This window comes from Drosophila arizonae, chromosome 4 (genome assembly GCF_054131065.1).
Source record: "Drosophila arizonae isolate 15081-1271.41 chromosome 4, UAZ_ARI_1.0, whole genome shotgun sequence".
NCBI lineage: Eukaryota > Metazoa > Arthropoda > Insecta > Diptera > Drosophilidae > Drosophila > Drosophila arizonae.
In genome coordinates, this window is record NC_142924.1 from 21543970 (window position 1) to 21566989 (window position 23020).

General features: G+C 38.0%; 4 protein-coding genes and 1 pseudogene across 5 annotated transcripts; 1 reads left to right on the forward strand and 4 right to left on the reverse strand.

Moving 5' to 3' along the window:
• Positions 1 to 178: 178 nt before the first annotated feature.
• LOC108614019 (putative isocitrate dehydrogenase [NAD] subunit alpha, mitochondrial pseudogene) lies at positions 179 to 1565 on the reverse strand (annotated as a pseudogene).
• Positions 1566 to 1606: 41 nt separating this feature from the next.
• Capr (Cell cycle associated protein caprin family member) lies at positions 1607 to 7125 on the forward strand. Of its 2 annotated transcripts, XM_089469034.1 has the most exons (6): positions 1607 to 1748; positions 1809 to 2300; positions 2837 to 3019; positions 3112 to 3278; positions 3859 to 4972; positions 5036 to 7125. In XM_089469034.1, the coding sequence occupies exons 2-6, from the start codon at positions 1923 to 1925 to the stop codon at positions 6209 to 6211; spliced, it is 3018 nt and encodes a 1005-aa protein (XP_089325160.1). In that variant the 5' UTR covers positions 1607 to 1748; positions 1809 to 1922; the 3' UTR covers positions 6212 to 7125. The 2 variants fall into 2 exon arrangements, with proteins under 2 accessions (XP_089325160.1, XP_089325159.1); XM_089469033.1 differs by having other exon boundaries at positions 3859 to 7125.
• On the reverse strand, positions 7068 to 8250 carry LOC108614022 (uncharacterized). Its single transcript, XM_018007893.2, has 3 exons — positions 7751 to 8250; positions 7549 to 7694; positions 7068 to 7488 (listed from the first exon to the last, which is right to left on the reverse strand). The coding sequence occupies exons 1-3, from the start codon at positions 7896 to 7898 to the stop codon at positions 7339 to 7341; spliced, it is 444 nt and encodes a 147-aa protein (XP_017863382.1). The 5' UTR covers positions 7899 to 8250; the 3' UTR covers positions 7068 to 7338.
• Positions 8251 to 8425: 175 nt separating this feature from the next.
• Positions 8426 to 9771, reverse strand: CycH (cyclin H). Its single transcript, XM_018007892.2, has 5 exons — positions 9370 to 9771; positions 9092 to 9293; positions 8798 to 9026; positions 8630 to 8741; positions 8426 to 8566 (listed from the first exon to the last, which is right to left on the reverse strand). The coding sequence occupies exons 1-5, from the start codon at positions 9684 to 9686 to the stop codon at positions 8449 to 8451; spliced, it is 978 nt and encodes a 325-aa protein (XP_017863381.1). The 5' UTR covers positions 9687 to 9771; the 3' UTR covers positions 8426 to 8448.
• A 2798-nt stretch (positions 9772 to 12569) lies between these two features.
• eg (eagle) lies at positions 12570 to 22116 on the reverse strand. Its single transcript, XM_089467247.1, has 3 exons — positions 21635 to 22116; positions 16375 to 16452; positions 12570 to 14044 (listed from the first exon to the last, which is right to left on the reverse strand). Exons 2-3 carry the CDS (start codon positions 16450 to 16452, stop codon positions 12986 to 12988), a joined length of 1137 nt encoding a protein of 378 aa, XP_089323373.1. The 5' UTR covers positions 21635 to 22116; the 3' UTR covers positions 12570 to 12985.
• Positions 22117 to 23020: the final 904 nt, after the last annotated feature.

Below are 23020 nucleotides of genomic sequence, written 5' to 3' on the forward strand. Positions count from 1 at the left end.
TTGGGCCAATTAAAAAGCAATCGATACAATATGTAATCGAAAATGTTCAAATATAAACATACGTTACACAATGCACTTCTTAAATATAAAATATGATGCTTAAATTAAATGAATGTAACGTATACAAACAAGCGATACGAAAAGATAACACTGAAAAATGATTCCAAAATACAACAAATTTTAACAAGTTACATATATTTGGAAAATGTAATTGAATCATGGATCACATGCGATTTGGATTGAAATTGCTAAAAGGCCATGTTGCGCCAACAACCGCATTCTTTAGAATTCCATTAAAGCTTAACACAAATTTCATTTGTGAACTCTGAACATTTCGCTCGTCCACCTAAATCTGCAGTTATCCATCGACCCTCCTTAATGGTTTCGAGAACAGCTCGCTCGATCTTATCAGCATATTCTTTCAGCTGTAAGTGGCGCAACATCATGACTGCTGACAGCAGCAGAGCAGTGGGGTTGGCCAAATCCTTTCCAGCTAAATTTGGAGCAGTTCCATGCACCGATTCAAACAGAGCACCGTTTAGGCCCATGTTTCCAGATGGGGTCAGTCCGAGGCCACCGATCAGACCGGCGCACATATCAGATAAAATGTCGCCGTATAAATTCGGCATGACTAGGACATCGAAATTATCGGGGCTATTCGCCATTCTGAGACAAACCGTGTCCAGATGACACTCACTGAACTGGATTTCTGGATATTCATTCGACACATCTCGCACGCAACGCAGAAACAAGCCGTCCGACATCCGCATTATATTAGCCTTGTGTACGACGGTCACCTTTTTGCGATTGTTGTTCTTGGCATATTCGAAGGCGTACTTTCCAATGCGGGTGGAGGCCTTTTGCGTGATCAGTTTTATGCTCTGCACAACGCCACTCACTACCTCATGCTCGATGCCGGAATATTCGCCCTCCGTATTCTCCCGTATGGTGACCACATTAACGTCGTCGTAGGCTGTCTTATAGCCAGGCACACTGCGGCAGGGACGTACATTGGCAAACAATTGGAAATGCTTACGCATGGCCAAATTAATCGATTCATGTCCGTGGCATAGTGGCGTCTCTAACGGGCCTTTGAGGCCCACCTTGGTTTTGTTGATAGAATCGATAACTTCCTGAGGTATTCCGCATTTGGCATTGTCTTTAATCACTGGCTTCACATCAACAGGCTCCCATTCGATGGGCACATCGGCGGCAGAGAAGATTTTTATCACAGAGGATGTTATTTCGGGACCAATGCCATCACCAGGAATAAGAGTAACTCTTTTGACAGCAGACGAGTAGTAACGGATGGCAGCGGGACAAGTATTCAAAATATGATGTATTAATCTAGCAGTCATGTCGTATTTTTTGAGTTAAAAGTCTTGTCTGCTGGCACTAATAATTAATTTAAAGTTAGTGGTTTCGCTACCCAGTGTAGAAGTAGCAAAGCTTTTGTGGCGCATTTGTTCAAGCAACGTAGAAATATCGTAACATATTTAATATGTCAAAAATGTGTCAATATATTCGAAAAGCTGTACTTGGATATATAAGCATCTTTTAAAATGGGATGACATATTTTAATAAGTTGAACATTTACTTTGAAATAATTTTCAATTGATTGATGGAAAATATAACAAGCAGTTCTAAAAGCGCATGTTGACTTCTCAAAATATTGAAGATATTCGATTATTGTGCAACGCGATTGTCCAAATGGAAATAGCAGCATGCAATAGTTAGCTTGACGTATTGTATGTTGGACAGTGATATTTTACCTATCGATGTATCGATACATATCTATATATTTTTAGCCATCCCCAAGTTTTTCGAAGAACAAAAAGAACGGCAGGACAAGGCAGCAGTTTCAATTTCATTCCTAATTTATTGTAAAAGTAGTAAGCAACCAGAAGAACACACGGCAAACAATGCCTTCGGCTGCTACCACATTCACCAACACCAACAACAATAGCAAGGAGAAACGCGCCTCGGTCAGCTCCATCGGTGCTAGCAGCGTCGTCGGCGGCGGCGTGGGTGGTGGCGGCTGCAACAATGGTAACGCAAGCAACGGACAGCACAGCAGTAATACTAATCTTGCTGACAGTGCCAAGTCTGTTGCGGCAACGGGAGTAGCGCCAGGCAGCGGAAGTAGCCAAACTGATTTAACTAACAACAACACTAACGTCAATGCCAAAGCGCTGAAACTGTCGGCTGTCGCTGCTAACGCGGCTACCGAACCGTACAACCCGATGAAGCAAATTCTGGTAACCATTGAGCACAAGATTCGCAATTTGGAAAAGCGTAAGGTAAGTGCACAAAATGTAAGAAAAAAAAAAATAAGGCACCTAACACTGCAGGCATTGCCCACCATTTTTATTTTCGTTTGTGGGCCGCTTTGTTTCGTTTGCTTTTTTGTCGTGCTGTTTCCCCCTTGTGCTCGCAGATTTTTCGCGACGCCATGTTTGCTATCTCACAGAGTTGCCAGACCAATAAGAGTTTCTATAAACTTAAATATTTTATTTTGCCTTTGGCTGAAAAGAAACTATTGTTTTTTTTTTTTTTAAGAACATTTTTATAAAAATTGTAGTTTTATAAAATTGTATATGCTGTTTAATTATGGACTGATGTAATAACAAAAAATAAACAGTTAAAACGCGCCGGCGCTTGATCTGGTAACTTTGGCAACTTTGGTTCCGCATGTGAGCAATCGCATTACTTTTGGTTTCGTTTTGCATTTTGTTTGTTTTATGAAATAAAACCAAATATTGAGAAAATGAAGCGCCGCAAATGTTTTGTATTTTGCAAACCGTGACTCACCCCAAAACTCTTGTCACGCATACAGACCAAATTGGAGTCGTACCGAGCCATCCAAGCTGGCGGCAAGGAACTTAGCGCCGACCAAGGGGCGGCCGTGGCCAAATATGATTCAGTCCTCGCAACTCTTGAATTCGCTCGAGACTTCTCCAAGCAAACGCAGCAGATGTTTAAGGAAGCCGAAAAGGAACAGAAGAAACAAGCTCGCAAGGTACGTTGAGTCATCCCAAATTGAACGAAATAAATGTAAAGTGCAACACAAGTATAAATATAAATACGACATTGAATGCATTGTGTGTGTAGGATAACCAGGCTAAATCGCTGGCGGAGATTGCCAAGATTCGCGAGCTCTTGGTCATGCAAAACGTTCTCAGCTGCTTCAACGATGAGCAGGTGCGCAATGATTTCGTGGCCGGAGAAAATGGTGCCTGCAAGCTGGAGATCGCCGATTTGGAAGTGATTGAGAAGTTGTAAGTGGTTATCCAAAAATTAATACCAAATATATATGTATATAGGTGGGGAATATACTTCAATTTTCTGTTGACGCCATAAATTCATATGTACTTGAACGGAGTCACTATAATTGTTAATATAATTGTTCTTGATAGTCTAATTTTTAGTACAGCTGTAATTAATACGAGTAGAACTGTTTTGATAATTTGTGATGAGCTGGCTAAGAATCCCTAGGTAGACACTATCAATTAGTGTTTTTTTTTTTTTTTTTTTTATTTATATAATATATAATTTATAAAATCAGGTTAACAATGTTTTTAATATAGAAAATTTGATATAATCTATAAAGAATAGTTCCGGAAGTTGCTGCTAGAGTCTAGAACTACAACTATTAATGTCATATTTTTATATATTTGAGTGAATTCCAAGTTTATATATACATTTAGTGACTCATGAAAGCCTTTAATTTATACTCTATAATATATGTACATAAAGTTGAATGGTTTAATATGTATGCTATTATATATATACTTTTTAAATTTATTGTCTATATATTTAGTAATTCATAAAATTCTTAATTTATGCTCTGTAATATAGCTGCATGGATGTGCAAACGCGTCGACCGGAGATTGCTGAGGATGTCAGTTTCCTGGCAACCGCTCAAAAGGCAGCCGAACTCTTTGCCATGACCATCAATGCTCGAGCTAAGCCGTACGGTGATACGACATTTGAGAAACTGCGTGCGCTCTTTCAACAGATCCAGGACTGTGGCTACTTGGACAAGTACTATTTGATTCCACTGGCGGATCAGAGTGTGCAGGGTAACTGCACAGACAGCGGCACAGTGAGTGGTGAGGGCGAGACTATGCTCAATGATGTGGCGGGCATTGCAGGTGATCACGATGTGCCTATGTCGGAACCCTCGGCTCATAATTCGCTGGAGGAAGGCTTGGACAAGCTGACCACCTCCGAGGCGGGAACTGTACTGCCTGATCTGCAACAGCCGGAACGTGGTCATCTGTTGCTTGAGCCGCAGCATCAGCGTGCGCCCGTTGTCGATCCGCAGCAGCAGCAGCAACAGTTGCTGGTGCAACAGCAACAGCAGCCTGGTGTGTATAATGCTGCCTCTGCAACTGCAGCTGCACCGGCGAGCAACACCACGCCGGTGCACATAATGTACGCATCAGCGGCAACTCAGGCAACGCATGTGCCTCCGCCAGGTCAGCATCCCCATCAGTTGCTCAGTAGCCCCGTGAATCTCCAGGCCTTGCACGGTGTGCCGCAGTCGCAGCCGCCCCAGGCGGGCGTTGCCGCTGCGCCATCAGTGCCTACTCAGCAGCAGCAACAACAACAACAGCACTTTGGACCCACGACCGTGCGCGCTGTGGAGCACAATTACTTCAAGCAGCCGCCGCTGCAGCCTCCACAGGCAGCTGCTGCTCTGCAGGCGCCCACGCCCCAGCAGCAACAACAGTTTATGCAGCAGTTGCGTCCCCTGGCCGAGGTACTGGGCACCGGCAGCTTCCACTTTCTGCAGGACAGCGAATTGGATGCTCCGGATGTGCTGCCGCCACAGCAGCAGCAGCAGCAGCAGCACCAACAACAGCAGCAGCAGCAGCAGCACCAACAACAGCAGCAGCAGCAGGCACCGCCACCACAACAGCTGCAGGTGCAAGGCTTAGTCTTTGAGCAACAGCAGCAGCAGAATCATGTAGATGAGCCGCAAACCATTACAACCCTGACCTTTACCAATCAGTCCTTCCCGTCCTTGCAGCAGCCGCAGCAGCCGCCGTCACAGCCACCACCACCACAGCAGCAGCAGCCGCAGCAGCAGCAACTTTTCTCGCCTGTTCTGATTCATGAGCAACAGCGCCAACAACAGCAGCAGCCTCCGATGCTCATCATGGCACGCTTGGCGACACAGCAGCAGCAACAGCAGCAACAACAGCAGCAGCAGGCGGCTCCACAGCCACCTCAGGGTATTGGCATGCAGCCAGGCGATGTGACTGCCGTGTTTCCATATGACGCCGCAGTTGTCAGCTACGAGCAGCAACTGCAGCAGCAATTGGGACTGAAGCCACAGCCACAGAAGCAACAGATCGAGGAGCAGCAACAACAGCAGCAGCAGCAGCAGCAGCATCCGTTGCAACAGCAGCCTGCTAATGATGTAGATTCTAATGACTGGCATGGACGTGGAGGCGTAAATGATACCAATGCAGCTGCCACAGCCGCATTGACCAATGTACTGAAGACCCAATCATCGGCGCTGGCCGAGCAGGCAACTCCAACGTCCAGCAACAAGTGGAGCAGCGAAATGAATGCGATGAGCAGCGCCGCCTCGAATGGCAGCAACAGCAGCAACAGCAACAAGCAGGAGTGGGCAACTCCACGCGACAATAGCAGCGGTCGCGGTGGCTATGTCAATGAGAACGACAGCGGCAACAATCATTGGAACTCCTCGCAGCAGGACAATGGCAACCAGATGCGTCGCAACTCTGGCAACTATCAGCAGCGTCGCAACGGTGGTGGCGGCGATGATCGTGGTCGTAACGGCGGCGGTAACTATCGCTCTCGACAATATGGTAACTCCTCGGCCCAGCAGAATGGACGCAATAGCGGCGTCTATTTCCGCAATAACGAGTCGAGTGGCGGCGGAAGCGGTGGAGGCGGTGGCGGCGGCAGTGGTGGTGGTGGCGGTGGAAACTACTACCAGAACGGGGGTGGCGGTGTTTATAATAAGGAGTCACGCTATGATTCGTCGGGCAGCGGTTCCTATCGCAGCCAGCGTGGTGGCAATCAGCGCAACGGCAATGGATCCTTCGGGCGGCCCATGGGCGATCGCTCACGCAACACGGGCGGCGGAGGACCAGGTAACGGTAGCGGGGGCTACATCAATTCGCGCCAATCACAACAGCAACGCATGCCGCTGGGCTTGGAAAACAAAAATTAAGCAGTGAAAGGCGTGGGAAAGGCGACGGCGCAGCTGTTTGGCCATGCCACATGTATTAAGAGATCCTCTCATACAATCATACACATACACTTACACATACACATAAACAAGCATTACGCGTCATCAATACAAACACACACACATACATATACAAATATGTTTATATGTATATATAAGTATATATATGTATTTAAATATATATGTATATATATAAATATATGTATATACATATATACATTTACGTACCCATATATACATATGCATATATATATATATATATATATATATTGAAACCGCGTTGCCACGTTGGCGTATAATTTACCGTTAGTCAGCAACGTGAAAAGATCCAAAAAAAAAAAGAAAAAGAAAGAATAGAAACGTAATGAAAAAACTGTTTGCGCATTTTTTTATAAATACAATTTAATGTTTCTATATAATTATGATTTATTTAATTAATAATTAATAAAAACAAACACAACAATCTAGTTTCTAGAACACTTGCGACACAACCATACAGGAAACTTAAAAATAAACAAACAAACAAAAATGCAAAGGGTTTTTAAAACCCAACAGCAAAACGAAGACACAAAGTAAACAATAAATAATACAAATTTGTGCATGGGCACTGGACAAACAGCTGTAAAATGAAGGCGAACAGAAAAAGGGAGAAAAGGAGCTTGGAAAAGTGCGAACAACTTTGCCAAGGAGAAGAAAGTAGATGGAAACATAAACAGAAAATAAAAGTATTTATACGTCTTAGCGATTAAATTACAATTTTGAAACATACAAATTATATTTAATGAATTAATATAATATATTGCGAATGGATGATGAACATATGAAAAGGAAACGCAACTTATGTAATTTACTATAAACAAATATATTTATAGTTTGTGCTCTTACTACCAATTTTATTTACAATGTTTTTTTTTTTTTTTCAAGTCTGCGCATATGAATTAATTGAAATATGCGAATGTAGTGCTGTATATGAAAAGATAAATACATTATGCCCGACTTATGTGAAGAAACTAATTATATACTTATATGCAAAATAGTGACATTAAACAAAAACCTATTTAAGTAAAGAATATTTTGCCTTATAGCTAGAACGCTGTCTTTCAAATTGACTAGATTTGTTTTTGTTTTTCCTCATCTACCGGCCGGCTCGCGTCCGTTTTAGTATCACATAGGAACCAGAGCCCGGTTAATATGAGAGCGATGCCAGCGCCGGATAATGCTGTCAGCGGTTCCCGATATACTAGAGCACCTAGAATAAACTAAACAAAAATTGGCTGGGTTAATAAATAACTCACTTCTATATGCAGTTATAAACGTACTGATAACACGTAATTGGAGGCAGCAGTTAGGACAGTTGCTGTCAGCGTCTGTTGGGTCATTTGCAAGGCCTTCAGAAAGTAGCGTAGATTGCACACATTGCAAAATAACATGAGGCCAAGGGGGAACACTTGGACTAGCGCAAATTCTAAAAAATATAAATAATAAGCAATTATTTATTAGGTGATCATTGCAAATACTTACCAAGATATGCATAGCCGGCGGGTTGTACTGCATCAACCTGTAGTAGGTTCATTGCACTGAGAAAACTGGGCAGCTTGCCAAAGAAGCTGCCGCCGGCAGCGCATGCGCCGGCTAAAAAACTATAGCGGTACTTAAACAAAACATTCATTTCAGATTCTTTTTAAAGTTTATCAGCTGTTTTGCCGCTGCCAATCAAACTTTCATAAGCTTGCCACCACGATTAATATATATTAGTATCGCATATAAAACATCGATTGCAGCTACTACTAATTATTATCAGTGCGGAATGTTTGAAAAATATCGATTGAGAGTGCAATAGAAAGAAAAAAGTTGCTATTCGTATTTCAAGCTGACAATTTAATGTTTTTGTACGTTTGTATTGTTGTTAAAAGAAAACATGGTTTTCAAAAGATGTGATATATTTTTAGTCGATATATCGGCTAGAGTAATCAGAATACTTCAATTTATAATCAGCTAAAATATCTGAAACTCCAGTTACCAGGAGCAATGTGTTATACTCCTCTCTCAGAAAGAACAGATGGGACCATTTCGGATGAGCCTGATGCTTTCAGCACTAGGCCCGAACAAATACGAAACTGGGTTTAACCTAACGGACAATATTTAAATACAGTACATTGCTTCCTTCAGTTGAATTATTCATTTAGAGTATTGTAATTTCATAGATAAATTAGCAAACTTTATTGGCTGATATTCATAGCGGAGGCATCTGAGCTGACATCGGCTATGTGAAAGGAACCATCCTCGGCGGGCAGATCATCTTCATCCGTGTATAAGCGACGTAAACGCTCCTTGTATCTATAAATAAATGCACGATAATGAATATACAAATATATATGGGGATGGCATCTGGGATCATACAGTTCGCTGTCGGGATTATTGTTTTGATTGCGGCACTTGTCCAATTTCTTTTCAATAGCCTTAACTTTCTCCCGATCTGGTTGCTGATAATTCTTTACTAACATACGTATTTCTGAAATTATTAATTTGGTTTTAGAGGCGTCCAGTTGCGCTTTACATTTTACTTACTGCGCACTGCATCGATCAGACCCGGCAGCTTCTCGCGCGCTGACACAAATAGTAGGTCTGTGACGTAGCTGTCCAGGTTCTCTTGCTCCTTGCTGGCCGCATGCAGCACAGCCGCCAGTCCAATCTGCGATGGAGTATGCAGCAGACATGCGTCCGTAAAGAACGTCGAGTCGATAAAGCTATCTATTTGCGGACGCAAACGTTCTGGATTTTGCATATTGCTGCGAGTCTGCGAATGATTAGAAAACGTTTGAGTTGAAAGGATAGTTAAAATAGAAGCATTGCGTTTCGTGCCTTGATGTCTATTAGGAAACCCTCAATCGGGCGGAACGGATTGTGTATTGTGAGGTAGTAGTTAAGTTGGCCAATTAAGAGTAGCTCATTTGAGAGCACAATGTCTGTGGCCTTGTTGCGATCGCCTTTTATGTTGTTAACAAACTGATTGATAGATACATTAAACTCCTCCACCTTACAGGCAACAAATACGCAAGTGGCTCTAAAAGGAAAACAAGTAATAATTGTAACAAAAATATGCATGTACATACATATATTAACAAATATTTGATGCTCACAATATTTCCTTGGGATGATAGTCCATCGGTGTATTATTTAAGTAAAAGCGCTTGAAGTAATGAAATGCAGTCCCAATAACGCATTTCGGCATGGTTGGCTCGAAACGCCGGCAAAATTCCACGAGATAAATTTCATACTGCTTTAGCAACAGGCTCTCTTCAGCCGGCGTTAGAAAGTAATTTTCGAGGTTGTCTTGCAATGGCGCTTCACTTCGATGCTCCTCGATGTATTTGGTGTTTTGCTCCACCCGGAATGCATGTAGTTGAGCTTCGTTTGCAAAAGTCCAAGAACGTTTTTGTGAGCTTTGCGGATACATTGTTAAACATAAATATTTAACAAAACATTGACAGCGTTTGCCTTTGACATTCGCCAGCGAACTGAAATAATGCCCACTATCGATAGCTTCAAGAAGCAATATTAGTAAATATATCGATAGTTTATTAGTGCTGTCAAATGTGCTGCAGACTTTTGGGCGCCAAAAATATTTAAAATCATAAAAGAATAAAACACAGCTGTTTTGGCGCGTATTTCACGTGCTGCACCACTGAGTCTTTTAACAGTGGTGCTACACATTTCATAAGCGGAACAGTTTACAGTAGGCAGCGGCAATAGCTTGAGTCATCGAAACAGCGAAATTGCTCTGATTTTAGTTGCATTTATATCGAATTGAAATTAGGTCATTCGAATGTTTGTTCTCCCCGCATCTTACGCACATCCTCTCCTGCTGGTTTGTCTGCAGTCCGAAGTGTTAACGGCTGTATACCCTTCATCGAATAAAATAAAAAGAAAAGAAATTCGTTTTAAAAGAACCAGTAGAATGTATATAGGGAATTTTATTCTTGCTCTTCTCCATATTTGTATTTAATAGCAATGTTTAAATTACCCTTCAGATGTATGTATACATTTCTTAACTATGCTTAACGAAGCTGACTTCTAATCGATAATACCCTTTGACTACTCTTCACTGAGGTTTCTGTATACTTTGTATGCAAGGAGCAGCGTGCTGTGGCAATAAAATTGCAATTAATTTTTATTGACAACTCTGAACTCTTGTTACAGCGTTTTGTTGTTGATCTTTAAGCGATTTCTCTGGCGCAATGTGGAAGGCGTTTTGCCGGTGCTCACCGACCTGGGATGGGAAACGAAAGATATGAGAGTCCACATACAACTAAATAGGGATCTGACAAATACATAAAACAAATGTATGTCAACATATGACTTATTTGACAACATTTGTCTTTTGATTTTGTATGATCCTGTAGACGTTTTCTTTTTTATTCGAGTAGTCTAACATCTATATAAAGTAGACCACCCAAAACGGGGATCTACTTATGTAATACAATACAAATATATTTTGTTGCGATTAACGACTGTTGAACTTCGAGCGTACAATAAAAACGAAATAAATAAATAAATCTATGGCTGAAAAAGAAATCAGTTTACAATAAAAGCTGGCCCCAGCATTTACAAACAATGAAATTCAATGCAATAATTCAATATTCAATTGAATTTTAAGCACGCCTCGGCTCGAGCGGAGCCTCCTCCTTGAATCTTTGAAACTAGAAACTGGCTCATGGAGTCATACCGTCCGATTGTCCGACCGTTTGGGCGTCCAGCCTTCTCTGACGGCAATCCATCTCAGCTTGTCTGCGCCGCACGCGCACAGACCGCGATCTACTGAGTCATATAAGCATTCACGGACATACCTACATACATGTGTACTTAGATGCATATATATATGTGATTGTGTGTGTGTGTGTGCGTAAGAGGGAATTGGCCTCGAAAACCACTTGGCAAAGAAAACTGAGCTGGATTACGAAAACTTACAAGAAGCATGCGAGTGAGACACAGGCAAATGCAATCAAATCTGTCGGAATCGAAAGCCATGAACTACAAAATAGGACGCGTTAAATGTATTATCTGATATTATGATCCTCTTCATTATTGATGATTATTCTTAATTTGTATTATTCTTACTTTTTGTTCTTCACTTCTACTTATTATCAATTTTTATTTTGAATATTTTGTATTGTAATTATTTGCAAAATAACTGCAATAAAATTAATGCGAAACTACCTTCAACAGGCTGCTTCACAACACATACAAGAAAACTCACACACTAACACACATGCACACACACTTAAATACTTACTCACGCCCAATCACATTCGTTTTACCTGAATGCATAAATGCATTTTAAAGGCATCTATGTGAGATGCTGCCATACGGACTCTAAGTACGTATGTATTAATATATTTGCAGGCACTGTTGTTGTTGTTATTGTTGTTGTTGTTACTGTTTCTATTGCTTGCTTCAAATATAGCGTGTGGTCGTGGATTATGTTCGGCTTTTGGTATCTCACTTTGTCGTTACTCTCAGGGGGCGTGTTTTCACATAGACAAAAACAAGCAAATAATTGAATGTGTGAATGCTCAAATTTGTCTGCTAGATGTGTGTGTGTGTGTGTGTGTGTGTGTGTGTGTATGTGTGAGTTTTCACTTGGGGCTTAGCCAATGGGAAACATGTATAAATACATACTTAACTCTACGCATTCATTAGCTTTTAAAGATTTCACTTTCAGTTCGTTTCCTAAGTCTTTTGATTTTAGGGGACGAAGTGATTTCAACTGGAAGATATGCAAATGTTTCAATTAAATTTTGCTTTGCCAATAATTCCTTTATGATGTAGAAATATATGGAAAAATAAATATAAATATGTATTGAATATATATTCATAAATATATATTCATTCATATTCATTCGAGCTATATTTATTTGTATTTTACTTTTCTCTTGCCTGCCTGTTGTTGTTGCTGCATTTGTTGTCATATATCGGCTGCATTGTCATAATTACATTTATTTAGTCAATATCCACATAGTTGACATTTGGAAATATGTCAGCCGGCTTGCGTAATGAATACGGCATCCACTATATACGAGCGTACGGCTCTCTGTTGGCTGTCTTCCAGGGATTGTGATGGATATACACATAAGCACGGGTCATGTGACAGTTGAATCGCAAATATATTTAACAATTTGCTGTAGATGGTCATGTTAAGTCTGCTCATGTGTCAATTCGATGGAGGCAGCTCGGCCCAGGCCTGACCAAGAAAAAGCATTCCAGTTGACGTCGAAACTTTCGACTGAATTGAAAGATTTTAAATATTTACGGATCACTTTTGGAGATTCTGTTAGGCATATAAAATTCTTCAAAATTGTTTTCGTTTTTATTATTTGTTTGCTGCATTTTACATTGGGTTCGCTTAGCTTATGTGTCTACGAAATAAATTATTTAAAATTAAGAAAACAAACAGAAGGGAAAAACAACATGCAAATTATAAATGACTTATGTATAATACACGTGCTAAACATAAATTAAATAAAAACACACAGATAAATGACAGTCGATTATAAATTTGGCTAAACATTATTTTAATATTTATATATATGTTTGTATATGCGTATATTAGAGTGTGTGTGTGTGTGTATACGAGAGTATTTCGAATCGCTTAAATGCTGTAATTGAGCTAAAAACAATTTATTTGTACATACTTTCACTGGCACCAATATCGAATCGTTTGCTAATACCCAAGTGGGATGGCTTCCTGCCGTGGCCCTATCCCGTTAGCGTTTGCGAGCGGACCAGGGTCAGGTCGAGGGGCGTGGGCTTGCGTACAAAGGTGGCGGGCGAGTCCGAGGGCAGGTTGGCTGATTCACTGAGTGGGCTATTGGAGCTGTTTGCCGTCGGACTTGCAGCATCCGTTCGTGAGCGAAGCGATAAATCCATGGGCTCCTCCTCCTCCGCCGGACTGCTCGTCGGGAACGGAAATAGCAGCTCCGATTTGAATTGCTCCTTGAAGATGGGCAACGGCGGCAAACTGCTGGCCATCAAAGCTGGCGGCAGGGTGAACGGCGTAAAGGAGCTGTACAGCGGCTCCGAGTGGCTGCGAAAGATATCCAGCAGCTCCTTGTGGCGTCGCTGCTGCTGCTCCGCAATGTCCACCTCGGAGCTGCCCGCATATGCGGAGCTGCTTTGTCGCACCGCCTTCCTAATGCTGTTCGTCGTGGCGCTCAGCACGCTGGTGCCGTCGTCCGTGGGATCTCCGGCCGAGGAGGCGCCCGAATCGCTGGGCGTATTGCTGAGGCGGGACTCGAGCTTCAGCTGGCGATGCTGCTGCTGCTGCTGCTGTTGCTGCTGCTGCTCGTTCAGATACTTGGCTGCTTGCAGAAATCCAGGCAAACTGGGCGCAGGCGTCGAGGCAGTAGATACCGCTGCCGCTGCCGCCGCTGCTGCCGCCGCCGTCTGCAGTGCGATGGTGGGCGAGGTGGCTGCCGTGGCCGACTTGATGCAGGGATTCGTTTTGTCCTGGTAGGTTTGTCGCGCCTGGTTGCTCGCCTGCTGCAGTCGCGCCAGCTGATTCAGATTCGCGTTGCTCACGCTGGCTGCGCCCATGGCCGCGCCGCTGCCCTGCTGCTCCTGCAGCAGGCAGTGTATCTTGAACCAATTGGAGCGGCGGCCATAACGGGAACCGCTCTTCGACATGCCCACCAGCAGGCACTTGCGCAGCCGGCAGGCCTTGCAAGCCGTGCGATTCTTCTTGTTGATGACACAGTCCCCGTTGTGCTTGCAGCCGGCGATCGCTGCGATGTTGTTGTAGGTGCGGCCAAAAAACGACTGCAACGATGCAAAGATTTGGAGTAACAATTTATGAATTTATGCTTGTGAATTATTTCGTAGTGAAAGTTTATAAACTATTTAGATGAGAGTTCTTCAAAAACTTTGTAGTGAAGCGCTTAATTTCCTTATGAATTTCTTACTTGATCTAAGGATCTAACATATATGTTTTTATAAATAGCTACTCGACGAAAAATTCTGTTTTTTTAAATTATATTGATTTGCATATCCAAAAAATATGCAAATATAATATAGGTATAACTATTCAATACAAAATTATATTCCATTCAATTCTATGAATGTTTGAAGTAATTTTATTTATTTTTTTATTAATGGTCTATTAGTTCAATGTTTCTGGTATATCTCCAAGCTGAATTTATAAATTTATTTACGCTAAATTCCAGGGACCGTAACGATTATAATTTTTATAGCAAAAAATTAAAAAATAATTATTATTTTTTGATAAATTAAAAAAAAATATATTTAATTATTAAGCTTGATTTTTTTGATAAAAAGAGTTATGATTTGATTTTTATATAAAAATTGTTCTGTAATAATTATTTTTGATTTTTATCAAAAACATCAACCTTAATAATTAAATATAATTTGTTAATAAAAAATTACAAATAAAAGTTTATCCTTTTTTTGAATTCGCCATAACAGAAATCCTTATGTGTGATTTCCTCTCTCTTCTTGGGAGTTCTTTTGACCCTCAAGTTTTTTAAATGCATAACTCTTATTTGCGGTCCCGGCTAAATTCTATATGAATTTAAATGTGTCGTTTCTGTCTGTCTTTAGTTTTTTTTTTTTTTTTGCAGTCCAATAATAAATAGAAGGATCTTCGTCTGTCAGTACGCCTCCCTGTATCTTAAAATTTGTAACATGTATTTAAATAAATCTCTGCTGTATCTTTGATTCAGACCATTTTATAGTTTGAAGCCTTATTATCAACTTAAGCTCTGCGTTCAGATCTTATTTCAAGCCATAAAAATCATTAAAGTATAGTTAATTTTGAAATAAATTCAGTTAAATTTACAGCCCGAGAGATTACAAATTAAAAAAAAAAAAAATTTGATCATTAAAAAGATTGTGGATGTCTCTTCATCCTTTAATTGGATACTAAGCCTTGTTCAGAATGATTTTATTGAAATGAAATTAAATATTTTATTGTTTCAAGCCAAGCCTGATTTTCTGGTTTAGCTTTCTTGTTTATTTTAATGTAGAAATTTTATATTTTTTCAAAATATCTAATAATTTTTTTATATATTGAAATTATAAAACATAAAAGCCTCATTTATTTGCAGTTGAGTCTATTCTTACATTCTTCAGTTTGTGTTCGAGAGAAATCTACCTTTTGCTGGCTCTATGCATGCTGAAGCTCTCTGAGCTCCTCCGGCATTCAAAATCAATTATTGTTGATACCTTTTGCACCTGTGATTAGCATTCGGCAAGTGGCATAATTTCGATCAACTCAGCGCTTCAATTACAAAATGTGCGTTAATAAACTGCCAACAGTGTGTGTTAGCCCCAGTCTTTGCCCCTGCTATTGCCCCTGCCCCTGCCTCTGCCCCTGTTGCCGTCTCCTGCAGCAGCTCCATTCATGGTGATTAAGCGAAAGAGTTTCATGCACTATTTAATGTATGTGAGTGCTTTTGTTTTGTTATTGTTGTTCGTTAGCTGTTGTTGTTATTGTTGTTGCTGTTCTATTTTAGCCAACTCATTCGAGTGCTGCTGGGCCAAAGTTGTTCGCATCGATGTTGAAGTTCATTGAGCGCCATGTTCAGCGAATAAGTTAACTTTGATGCTTGGCTCTTGCCATTGCCCATTCGCTGAGTCATCTAATATGCATGTAATTTTTATTTGATTGACTGCAGTTTACAATTGTGCTCGCCTTGAGCTCTGCCTCTCCCTCTCTCCATGTGTCTCTCTCTCTCACTCTCTTTGGTGGTGTATATGTACATATAGTCGACCCATCAGCTGCTGCTCTAAATTTGCAGATATTTTCCCATGGCATTTGAAGGTTCAGGCCATTGTGCACGTCCTCGCATCTACTTAAAGTCAATTAAAAATCAATTAATCTACCGAATTGAATTTTAATTATAGCAATAATATTTCTTCTTTATTTATTTTAATGTGTTGCAGAAGTGGAAAGCTAAATTTTGAGATAATTTTCGCACATTTTGTAAGCACGCCGTAAGATTTGATTTTTATTGTTATTATTTGCTTCCCACAATTGTTGATATAAATATATAATAGTAAATATGTATTTAAGTATATGTTATAGTAAAATCATTATATATATATTTTTTTTATATTTATATGTTATTTACCTTGCAGCCCTCGCATGTGAATGCTCCAAAATGAAAACCAGCCGCTGGTTCGCCGCAGACTTTGCACAGCTGGTTCATCTGCAATGGATAATTGATTTTATTTTTGAGGTGAGGACTAATGCACTGAACTAAGTTTAGTATAAGCATAAATAGTAACTGATTAGATATATGGCAGCATATGATTTTTTTTACAATTCTTATAGTGGGCTTATGAGCAAACTTCTCATCGTTTTATAAATGTTAAATGTTTGTTTCAAAAAATGTATTAAAAATATTTATTGATATTAAGAATGATTATTCAAATTAAATGCTGAAAGCTGCTACACTGAAAATTGAAAAAAAAAAAAAATTGAAATGTATTTTCTATTTCTATTTTGTTTTGCTTTTTTTTTTTTATATTCTTTAATGTCTTTTTTTGACAATAGTTAATGTAATGTAATAGTTAGTGTAATGTTGTAATGTTTTTTTTTTAATTTTTTAATTTTTTTTTTATTAGTTTAATATTTGTTATATTCTTTATACTCTTTTTTTTTTTTTTTTTTTTTTTTTTTTTTTTTTTTACAATAGTTATGCTATTTTGTATGAGTCTACTAAAGAATATAATGATTTATAATCGGAAAAAATAATTAAAAATAATACGAATAATTCGTAAATAACTTTTAGGTGATTAAAATTAAAAATGAATCATATATAATTTTTCTTTAAAATTCGTATTGAATTATCAATCTAGATAATAATAGTTAAAATCTTGTAAAACCCTTTCGGTTTATTGGTGCCCAGCTTGTCCGGCTTACAGAAGAGACTTCGCTCACACACGAGGCAACTGCAACAGTGAAAATACTTGACAGCAACAAAATAATAATAACCAGAAGAAGAAGCAGCAGCATCAGCGGCAGCAGCATAACCGATGACCCACTGCGTTTCTCTTTACTTCGCCTTTTTTTTTTTTTGTGTGTTGAATTTTGTATTTTGAGCTTTTGGCACAGGTCGTGGTTAGAAATTGAGGTATGCGACGACCGGTTTGGGCTGGCACCGCCGTCCGAGACGTCCGAGACAGGGTAACGACAACTCGATTCCCGGCCTGGTCGCACTTCCCTCCGCATGAGGATGGGTCGTGTTCACACATATAATGTACGTAGTTACTTGTTTTCTATGCTCATAAAGCTAAGGTCAAGAAAAAGAAGCAAAAAGAGTCCAATAAAAACAACAACAACTGGGAAAATGCATGCGCAAACATTTTGCGTCAATTATTTGATCAAAGTGGAAATTTTTGGAAATTTTGAAATAGTTTTTACTTTAAGGGAATGAAACTTTACTTGGCAAAATAAAATAAAATAAAGGAATTGATTAGCTATGCTCTTTCTGGTCTCGAAGGTTCTATCAGTTCAATACCGATTTGGTAATAAAATGCAAATCCGTTTTCAGAACTTATGATTATTTATAGTCAAGAATATTGAGATCAATTAATATTATAAAGCATGTATTTCATACATAATCTTATTTGTAAATATGCTCAAGATCGATCAACAGAGAGTGTTAAGATTTAGAGATTTGATTGCATGAGAATTTGAAGCGAAAGAGAGACCTAATAGGGTTAATATAGATATCCCTGAATGTACCATATAGAGAAAAATATAAGTTACGTTAAGAGAGAATGAGAGGGGCGTAGGCTGTTTTGATAACACCTTTGGAAAAGCATATCTGAAACAGTTAGTGTGACGCTAAAGTATTCTCTTAAATTAAGCCAGAAATAATTCTATTGGATAAATAATTTTGCAATTACTTTATTTTTTACAAGACATAAAATTACCTTAACAAAAACATTTTATTAAATTATTTAAGATTAGAAATGAAATTGAATTCAACATACATCTAAAAATAGTTATTAAATGGTTATTTAGTAACTCATAGTAATAAAAAAGATATAATATATTTATATTATATAAAATTTCAAATTAAATAAATTATTAAATTATTGTTTTATTGTCTTTGGTATTCTTTTTTAATCAATTATATTATTTCATTGGCTAAAGTTAATTATTTATTTATTTATTTATTTATTTATTTGATTTATTTTTTTAGTGTTATGTTTAGTGTTTTTTTTTTAGTCAATTATATTAATTAATTGGGTAAAATTAATTATCAAATATTTTATTTATGTTTTCCATTTTTTATAGATATTAAATTCTTTAAATAATATATTTATATTAATAACAATATTAAGTTAAACAAAACCAAAATACTCATTTCAATGAGTATAAAAAAGTCGTATATTATTTTGAAACATGATATATAAAATAATAGATCAATTATTTGTATTAAGTTCACTCCAAAATTTACGTAAGGCAGATCTATGGAATATCTCTGTAGGATTTGCTTATGTTTAAAGGGAAGCGCTTTACATAAACGTTTAGCTGCGATGGGCATCAAGATCCAAGCACAAGGTACTTGAGTTTTTGGGTCGTCTGCTGCGGCTTTTCCTTTGGCGCTTTGTTGAGTTTTTGCCGTGGGTATTGGCAGTGCCATCGCTTTGGCCGATCGCAATTCAGTTTTCTTTTTATTTATTTTTGTATTTATATATATATAAATATGTGTGTATATATAGGTTTTCTGGAAAAGCGCACCGCTGTGCCTAAAATTGTCACGGTTTTCTGTGAAGGTGCAAATTTAATGTTTGCCAATTTAGCAGCGCTCGCTGTCACCTTTGGTGTCCATTAGCGCGCGTTTATATGCAAAGTGGCGGTCTGGCGTGTTCGCCATTATCACAGGAGCAGCATCACGCCGGGCCACCACCTGCTGAGCGCTGGCCGCAACTGCCAAGCGCGATGCGCCCTCCTGCCCAGCCAAACGGTGTCAAGATATGGACACAATAACGAACTTACCCGCAACGGGAATGGAAATCCGAATGCGAATGGCAATGGGAATGGGAATGGACAGAAGGGTATGGGTATATGTATGGGTATGGGTATGGGTATGGGATGGTAACCCAGCAACAACAGTGCAAACGTGAAGTGCTTATGCTTAATGCTTGGCAGTTCCGCACTCTGGCACTTGGCATTGGGTCACAGCTCTCTTTCGCTCTGCTAACTGATGCTTCAAATTATATATTAACTTAAAATTATCGAGATATTTTAAAGATTTACATATAAAGTTATGTTAACTTGGTCTGTGAATTGTGGCATATCAGTCCTCATATTAGCTCGAGCTTTGTATGTTGTATGGGTTAAACAAACTTTGATATTGATTTATTAACTATTTTTGGTTTGTGCCTATTTTTATTTAAATAAATTTTTTTATGAATTTATATATATTATATATTTTTGTTTAGAGAATTCAACTTGACAAAATTTATTGCTAAGTAAATTAAATTTTATAAAGCTTAAATACGATTTTGCAATTTAACTTTGTCTTGGATTTTCAAATAGCAGCAGAAGAAAAAGCCGTTACATATTCCTAATCTTTATTTATTATTTTTCATATACTTTTATTATAATTTTTAGAATTAATTTATTTTTTGTATTATTTTTTTGATTATTTTAGTATTAATTTATTATTTTTATTATTTATTTAGAGGGTCAGAGAATTTGAAATCTCATTTCAATAAATCTGACAGTATTTATTTACTTTCCGCTGGATTTTAAATTTGATTTGAATAAAGTTTGAAATCACTTATTAAAAAACAATTAACAAATATCCAACTTATTTATAGTAATATATAGATTGATATAACCTATTCTCAACATTTGTCATCTGCCCAAAGTAAACAGAGAGAGGTTATAGTTAAATCTTAAATTTTATATTATTTGTAGCAAAAAGTAAACTTTAATCAGTGTGCTGGAAAATTACCAACTTTGGCAACTTTAGCTGTCGATTGCAGTCAACGAGTCGAGTACCTTCGAATACGAGTTTTCTGTCTGTAAGTTTTTTCTTTGGTTTTTTTTTCGGAATTTTTGTTTGCTGATCGCTGAGAACAGAAGCAAACCGAATCTCAATCATTTGGCAACAATGAGAACAAGATCAGTTGTGCATATATAGGTACATTGGACAAGCTCATCAAGTAGCCGTTGACAGAGGCGAACGGCGAAGGATTTTCAGCAATAAGCATGGCAAAGAATAATAAACAGAAATGTGTCCTTTAAAGCAAACAAAATGTTGTACACTGCAAATCAGATAAAAGGCATTTATCCCGCTGAACAAGAGCAGCAGCAGCAGCAGGAGCGAGAGCCTTTCGAACGAGACCCAAAAAAAAAGGAGGTGTTCAAACAAGCAAACCACGATTGTTGAAAAATATTTTGCAGCAGATACAAAATAGAACAAGGCGAGGTGAGGCAAAACAGGCAAACAGGAGCACAGCGGACGAATTCCAGCTCGAGATCAACTCAAATATCGGTGACACAGAGTGAGCGAGAGAGGGAGCGAGTGTGAGAGTGAGAGAGAGAGAGGGTGCGCGTACAATAAACAATTGCCCATAATATGCTTTATTATTAGCCTCTGCCAAAAGACGTCGCAATATGCAAATCCATTCAACAGAGTCACACGCTCTAGTTTGAATTGTTCGCTTCCTGACTGCCAGCCAGTCCGTCCCTCAGCTCTTTCTCTATCTCTCTCTCTCTCTTTGTCAGCCTTGCCTACTCGGGGCTCTGCCGAACAGCTTCCTTAGCCCTTTTCTGCTTGATTGCCAGCAGCAGTCAGACAATTAAATGTTTGAAAATCTTCAAGTTTTTTTCTTTTCTTTTTTGTGTCTTCTCTCGTCGCCCTTTTGTAATAATTTCTTGACACTTATCGCACAAAAGGCAATAACATAATTAATGAGCATGTCAATGAGTGTCTTTTGTTTCTCAGTTGCGCTTCCTGAATGTAGTCGCTTAGCTAATCCTTTGAGCATGACACGACCAGAGTCTCGCCGCTATGCAAACTGGTTGCCTTCGATATCCTTCAGATAGCATCGGAACTATTCCAATTGATATTCCAATACAGTCCTCATATGCCTCCATATAGCAATGCATTAGCATATGTATTAATATTTATAAATGATGTATTATGTAAACAGTCTTATCTGATTTTAATAACAACTATGACTAACTAGCCATAAATCAATTAAATGTCAATGACTATAATAAACAGTTGATTCTAGAATGATGAGCACAATCATGATGAACGTATAGTATATATGCATATAGTATACTACAATTTAACATATTTATGAACATATTTATTATGAATGATATTAACTATTTTCAATTTGATTTCATTCACTCACCTTTTCACAATTTTCTTATGCAGTAAACTGCATAAATTCGTTAATTTTAAATTTTGCTCAGCTCTAGTTTTCGCTTTTATTTTTGTATATTTTTTTAAATACTAAGAATTATATAATTGATTTTTATTTTATAGCTAACAGAGATATTAACTTTTACACAAATCACACTTTTTCTATATGCATATATATTTCACAATTATTTCTGCGAATATTATTTATACGATTGCATTATGTGTAACACTTTTGCAGTTGTTTTATTTTGGCGACGGCTTTTTACAAGACTTGGTAGGTCGCAAGTCGTGCGTCGTGATTCGTGAGTCACGTGCGCGTACCGTTACCGAAGAGCGCGTGTATCCTCACGTACAACTGTTTCAGTTAGCGGTATTCTGCAGCCTTGCGATGCTTTGCAGCGTAGCGCCCATCCGAGACTAAACCGTCATCATCGTTCTGAGCTCCAACCAGCCGACCGACTGGCCCTGGCCTCAAAGATCATCAGCCAGCAGCAGCAGCAGCAGCAGCAGCAGCATTTGAAGTCGCGCGCGCACGCGTCTTCACTGTATTACGTATATGTGTGTGCGTGTGTGAGTAAGCAAGATTTTGTTTAACAGCCCAGTCGGACATTTAAAGGCAATACGATATCGTATATGTGATTTGCTGGAAATAGATGATATATCAAAAAAAAAAAAAATAAGTAAATAAAATAAATAAATAAATAAATATTATTAATTATATATAAATTATTTATAATAAATAAATAAATACATCATTTCTGAATATTCTATATAAATTTATCGACTGCAGTTTATAATATTAAAATTTTACTCAACGAATAAAAATATTTTAATACTAAAATGATCAAAATTTAATGCACTTATTAAATTAATTATTTGGCTCAAATTTAAAATAAATATTGATATAAAAATATTCTATAATATAACATTTAAATAATTTATCTTAAGTTTAATAAATAGTCATACCATTTTATTTATTTAATTTTTTTAATATAACTATAATCGCTTAATACATATTCTTTTAAAAAGTAATATAAGCTAGAATATTCAAAACTGAAGTAACTTTACTGATTTTGATTTTTCAGAAAAAAGTTAATATGTTATAATTTTATATAAAATTTATAATAATAATTTTTAAAATGTACAATTTTTATTTTATTAAGTTTAGAGGAATCAACACTTCAAATTAAGCTAAAATTGTAATTTCTAAGTCAATTTTTTATTAAAATAAAACTAGAATAAAGTCACTGATTATTCATATGATAAAATACATGATATAGGCTATAAAAAGCTGAAGTATATGAAAATCTTAGCCCATATTTATGAAAGTAAATTGGAAACTTCAATCAAGAATTACATATTAAAAAAAAAAAAA

What these genes read in the sequence shown, in the direction of transcription:
- Capr (XM_089469033.1), top strand. Translation starts at nt 1,923, where the DNA reads ATGCCTTCGGCTGCTACCACATTCACCAACACCAACAACAATAGCAAG. An exon ending in AGAAGAAACAAGCTCGCAAG is followed by an intron (nt 3,020 to 3,111) that starts GTACGTTGAGTC and finishes TTGTGTGTGTAG; the next exon opens with GATAACCAGGCTAAATCGCT. An exon ending in TTGGAAGTGATTGAGAAGTT is followed by an intron (nt 3,279 to 3,858) that starts GTAAGTGGTTAT and finishes TCTGTAATATAG; the next exon opens with CTGCATGGATGTGCAAACGC.
- LOC108614022 (XM_018007893.2), bottom strand. Translation starts at nt 7,898, where the DNA reads ATGAATGTTTTGTTTAAGTACCGCTATAGTTTTTTAGCCGGCGCATGC. An exon ending in CGCCGGCTATGCATATCTTG is followed by an intron (nt 7,695 to 7,750) that starts GTAAGTATTTGC and finishes TATATTTTTTAG; the next exon opens with AATTTGCGCTAGTCCAAGTG. An exon ending in CCTCCAATTACGTGTTATCA is followed by an intron (nt 7,489 to 7,548) that starts GTACGTTTATAA and finishes ATTTTTGTTTAG; the next exon opens with TTTATTCTAGGTGCTCTAGT.
- eg (XM_089467247.1), bottom strand. Translation starts at nt 16,452, where the DNA reads ATGAACCAGCTGTGCAAAGTCTGCGGCGAACCAGCGGCTGGTTTTCAT. An exon ending in TCACATGCGAGGGCTGCAAG is followed by an intron (nt 14,045 to 16,374) that starts GTAAATAACATA and finishes GCATCGTTGCAG; the next exon opens with TCGTTTTTTGGCCGCACCTA.
- CycH (XM_018007892.2), bottom strand. Translation starts at nt 9,686, where the DNA reads ATGTATCCGCAAAGCTCACAAAAACGTTCTTGGACTTTTGCAAACGAA. An exon ending in TATCATCCCAAGGAAATATT is followed by an intron (nt 9,294 to 9,369) that starts GTGAGCATCAAA and finishes TTTTCCTTTTAG; the next exon opens with AGCCACTTGCGTATTTGTTG. An exon ending in AATAATCCCGACAGCGAACT is followed by an intron (nt 8,567 to 8,629) that starts GTATGATCCCAG and finishes ATTTATTTATAG; the next exon opens with ATACAAGGAGCGTTTACGTC.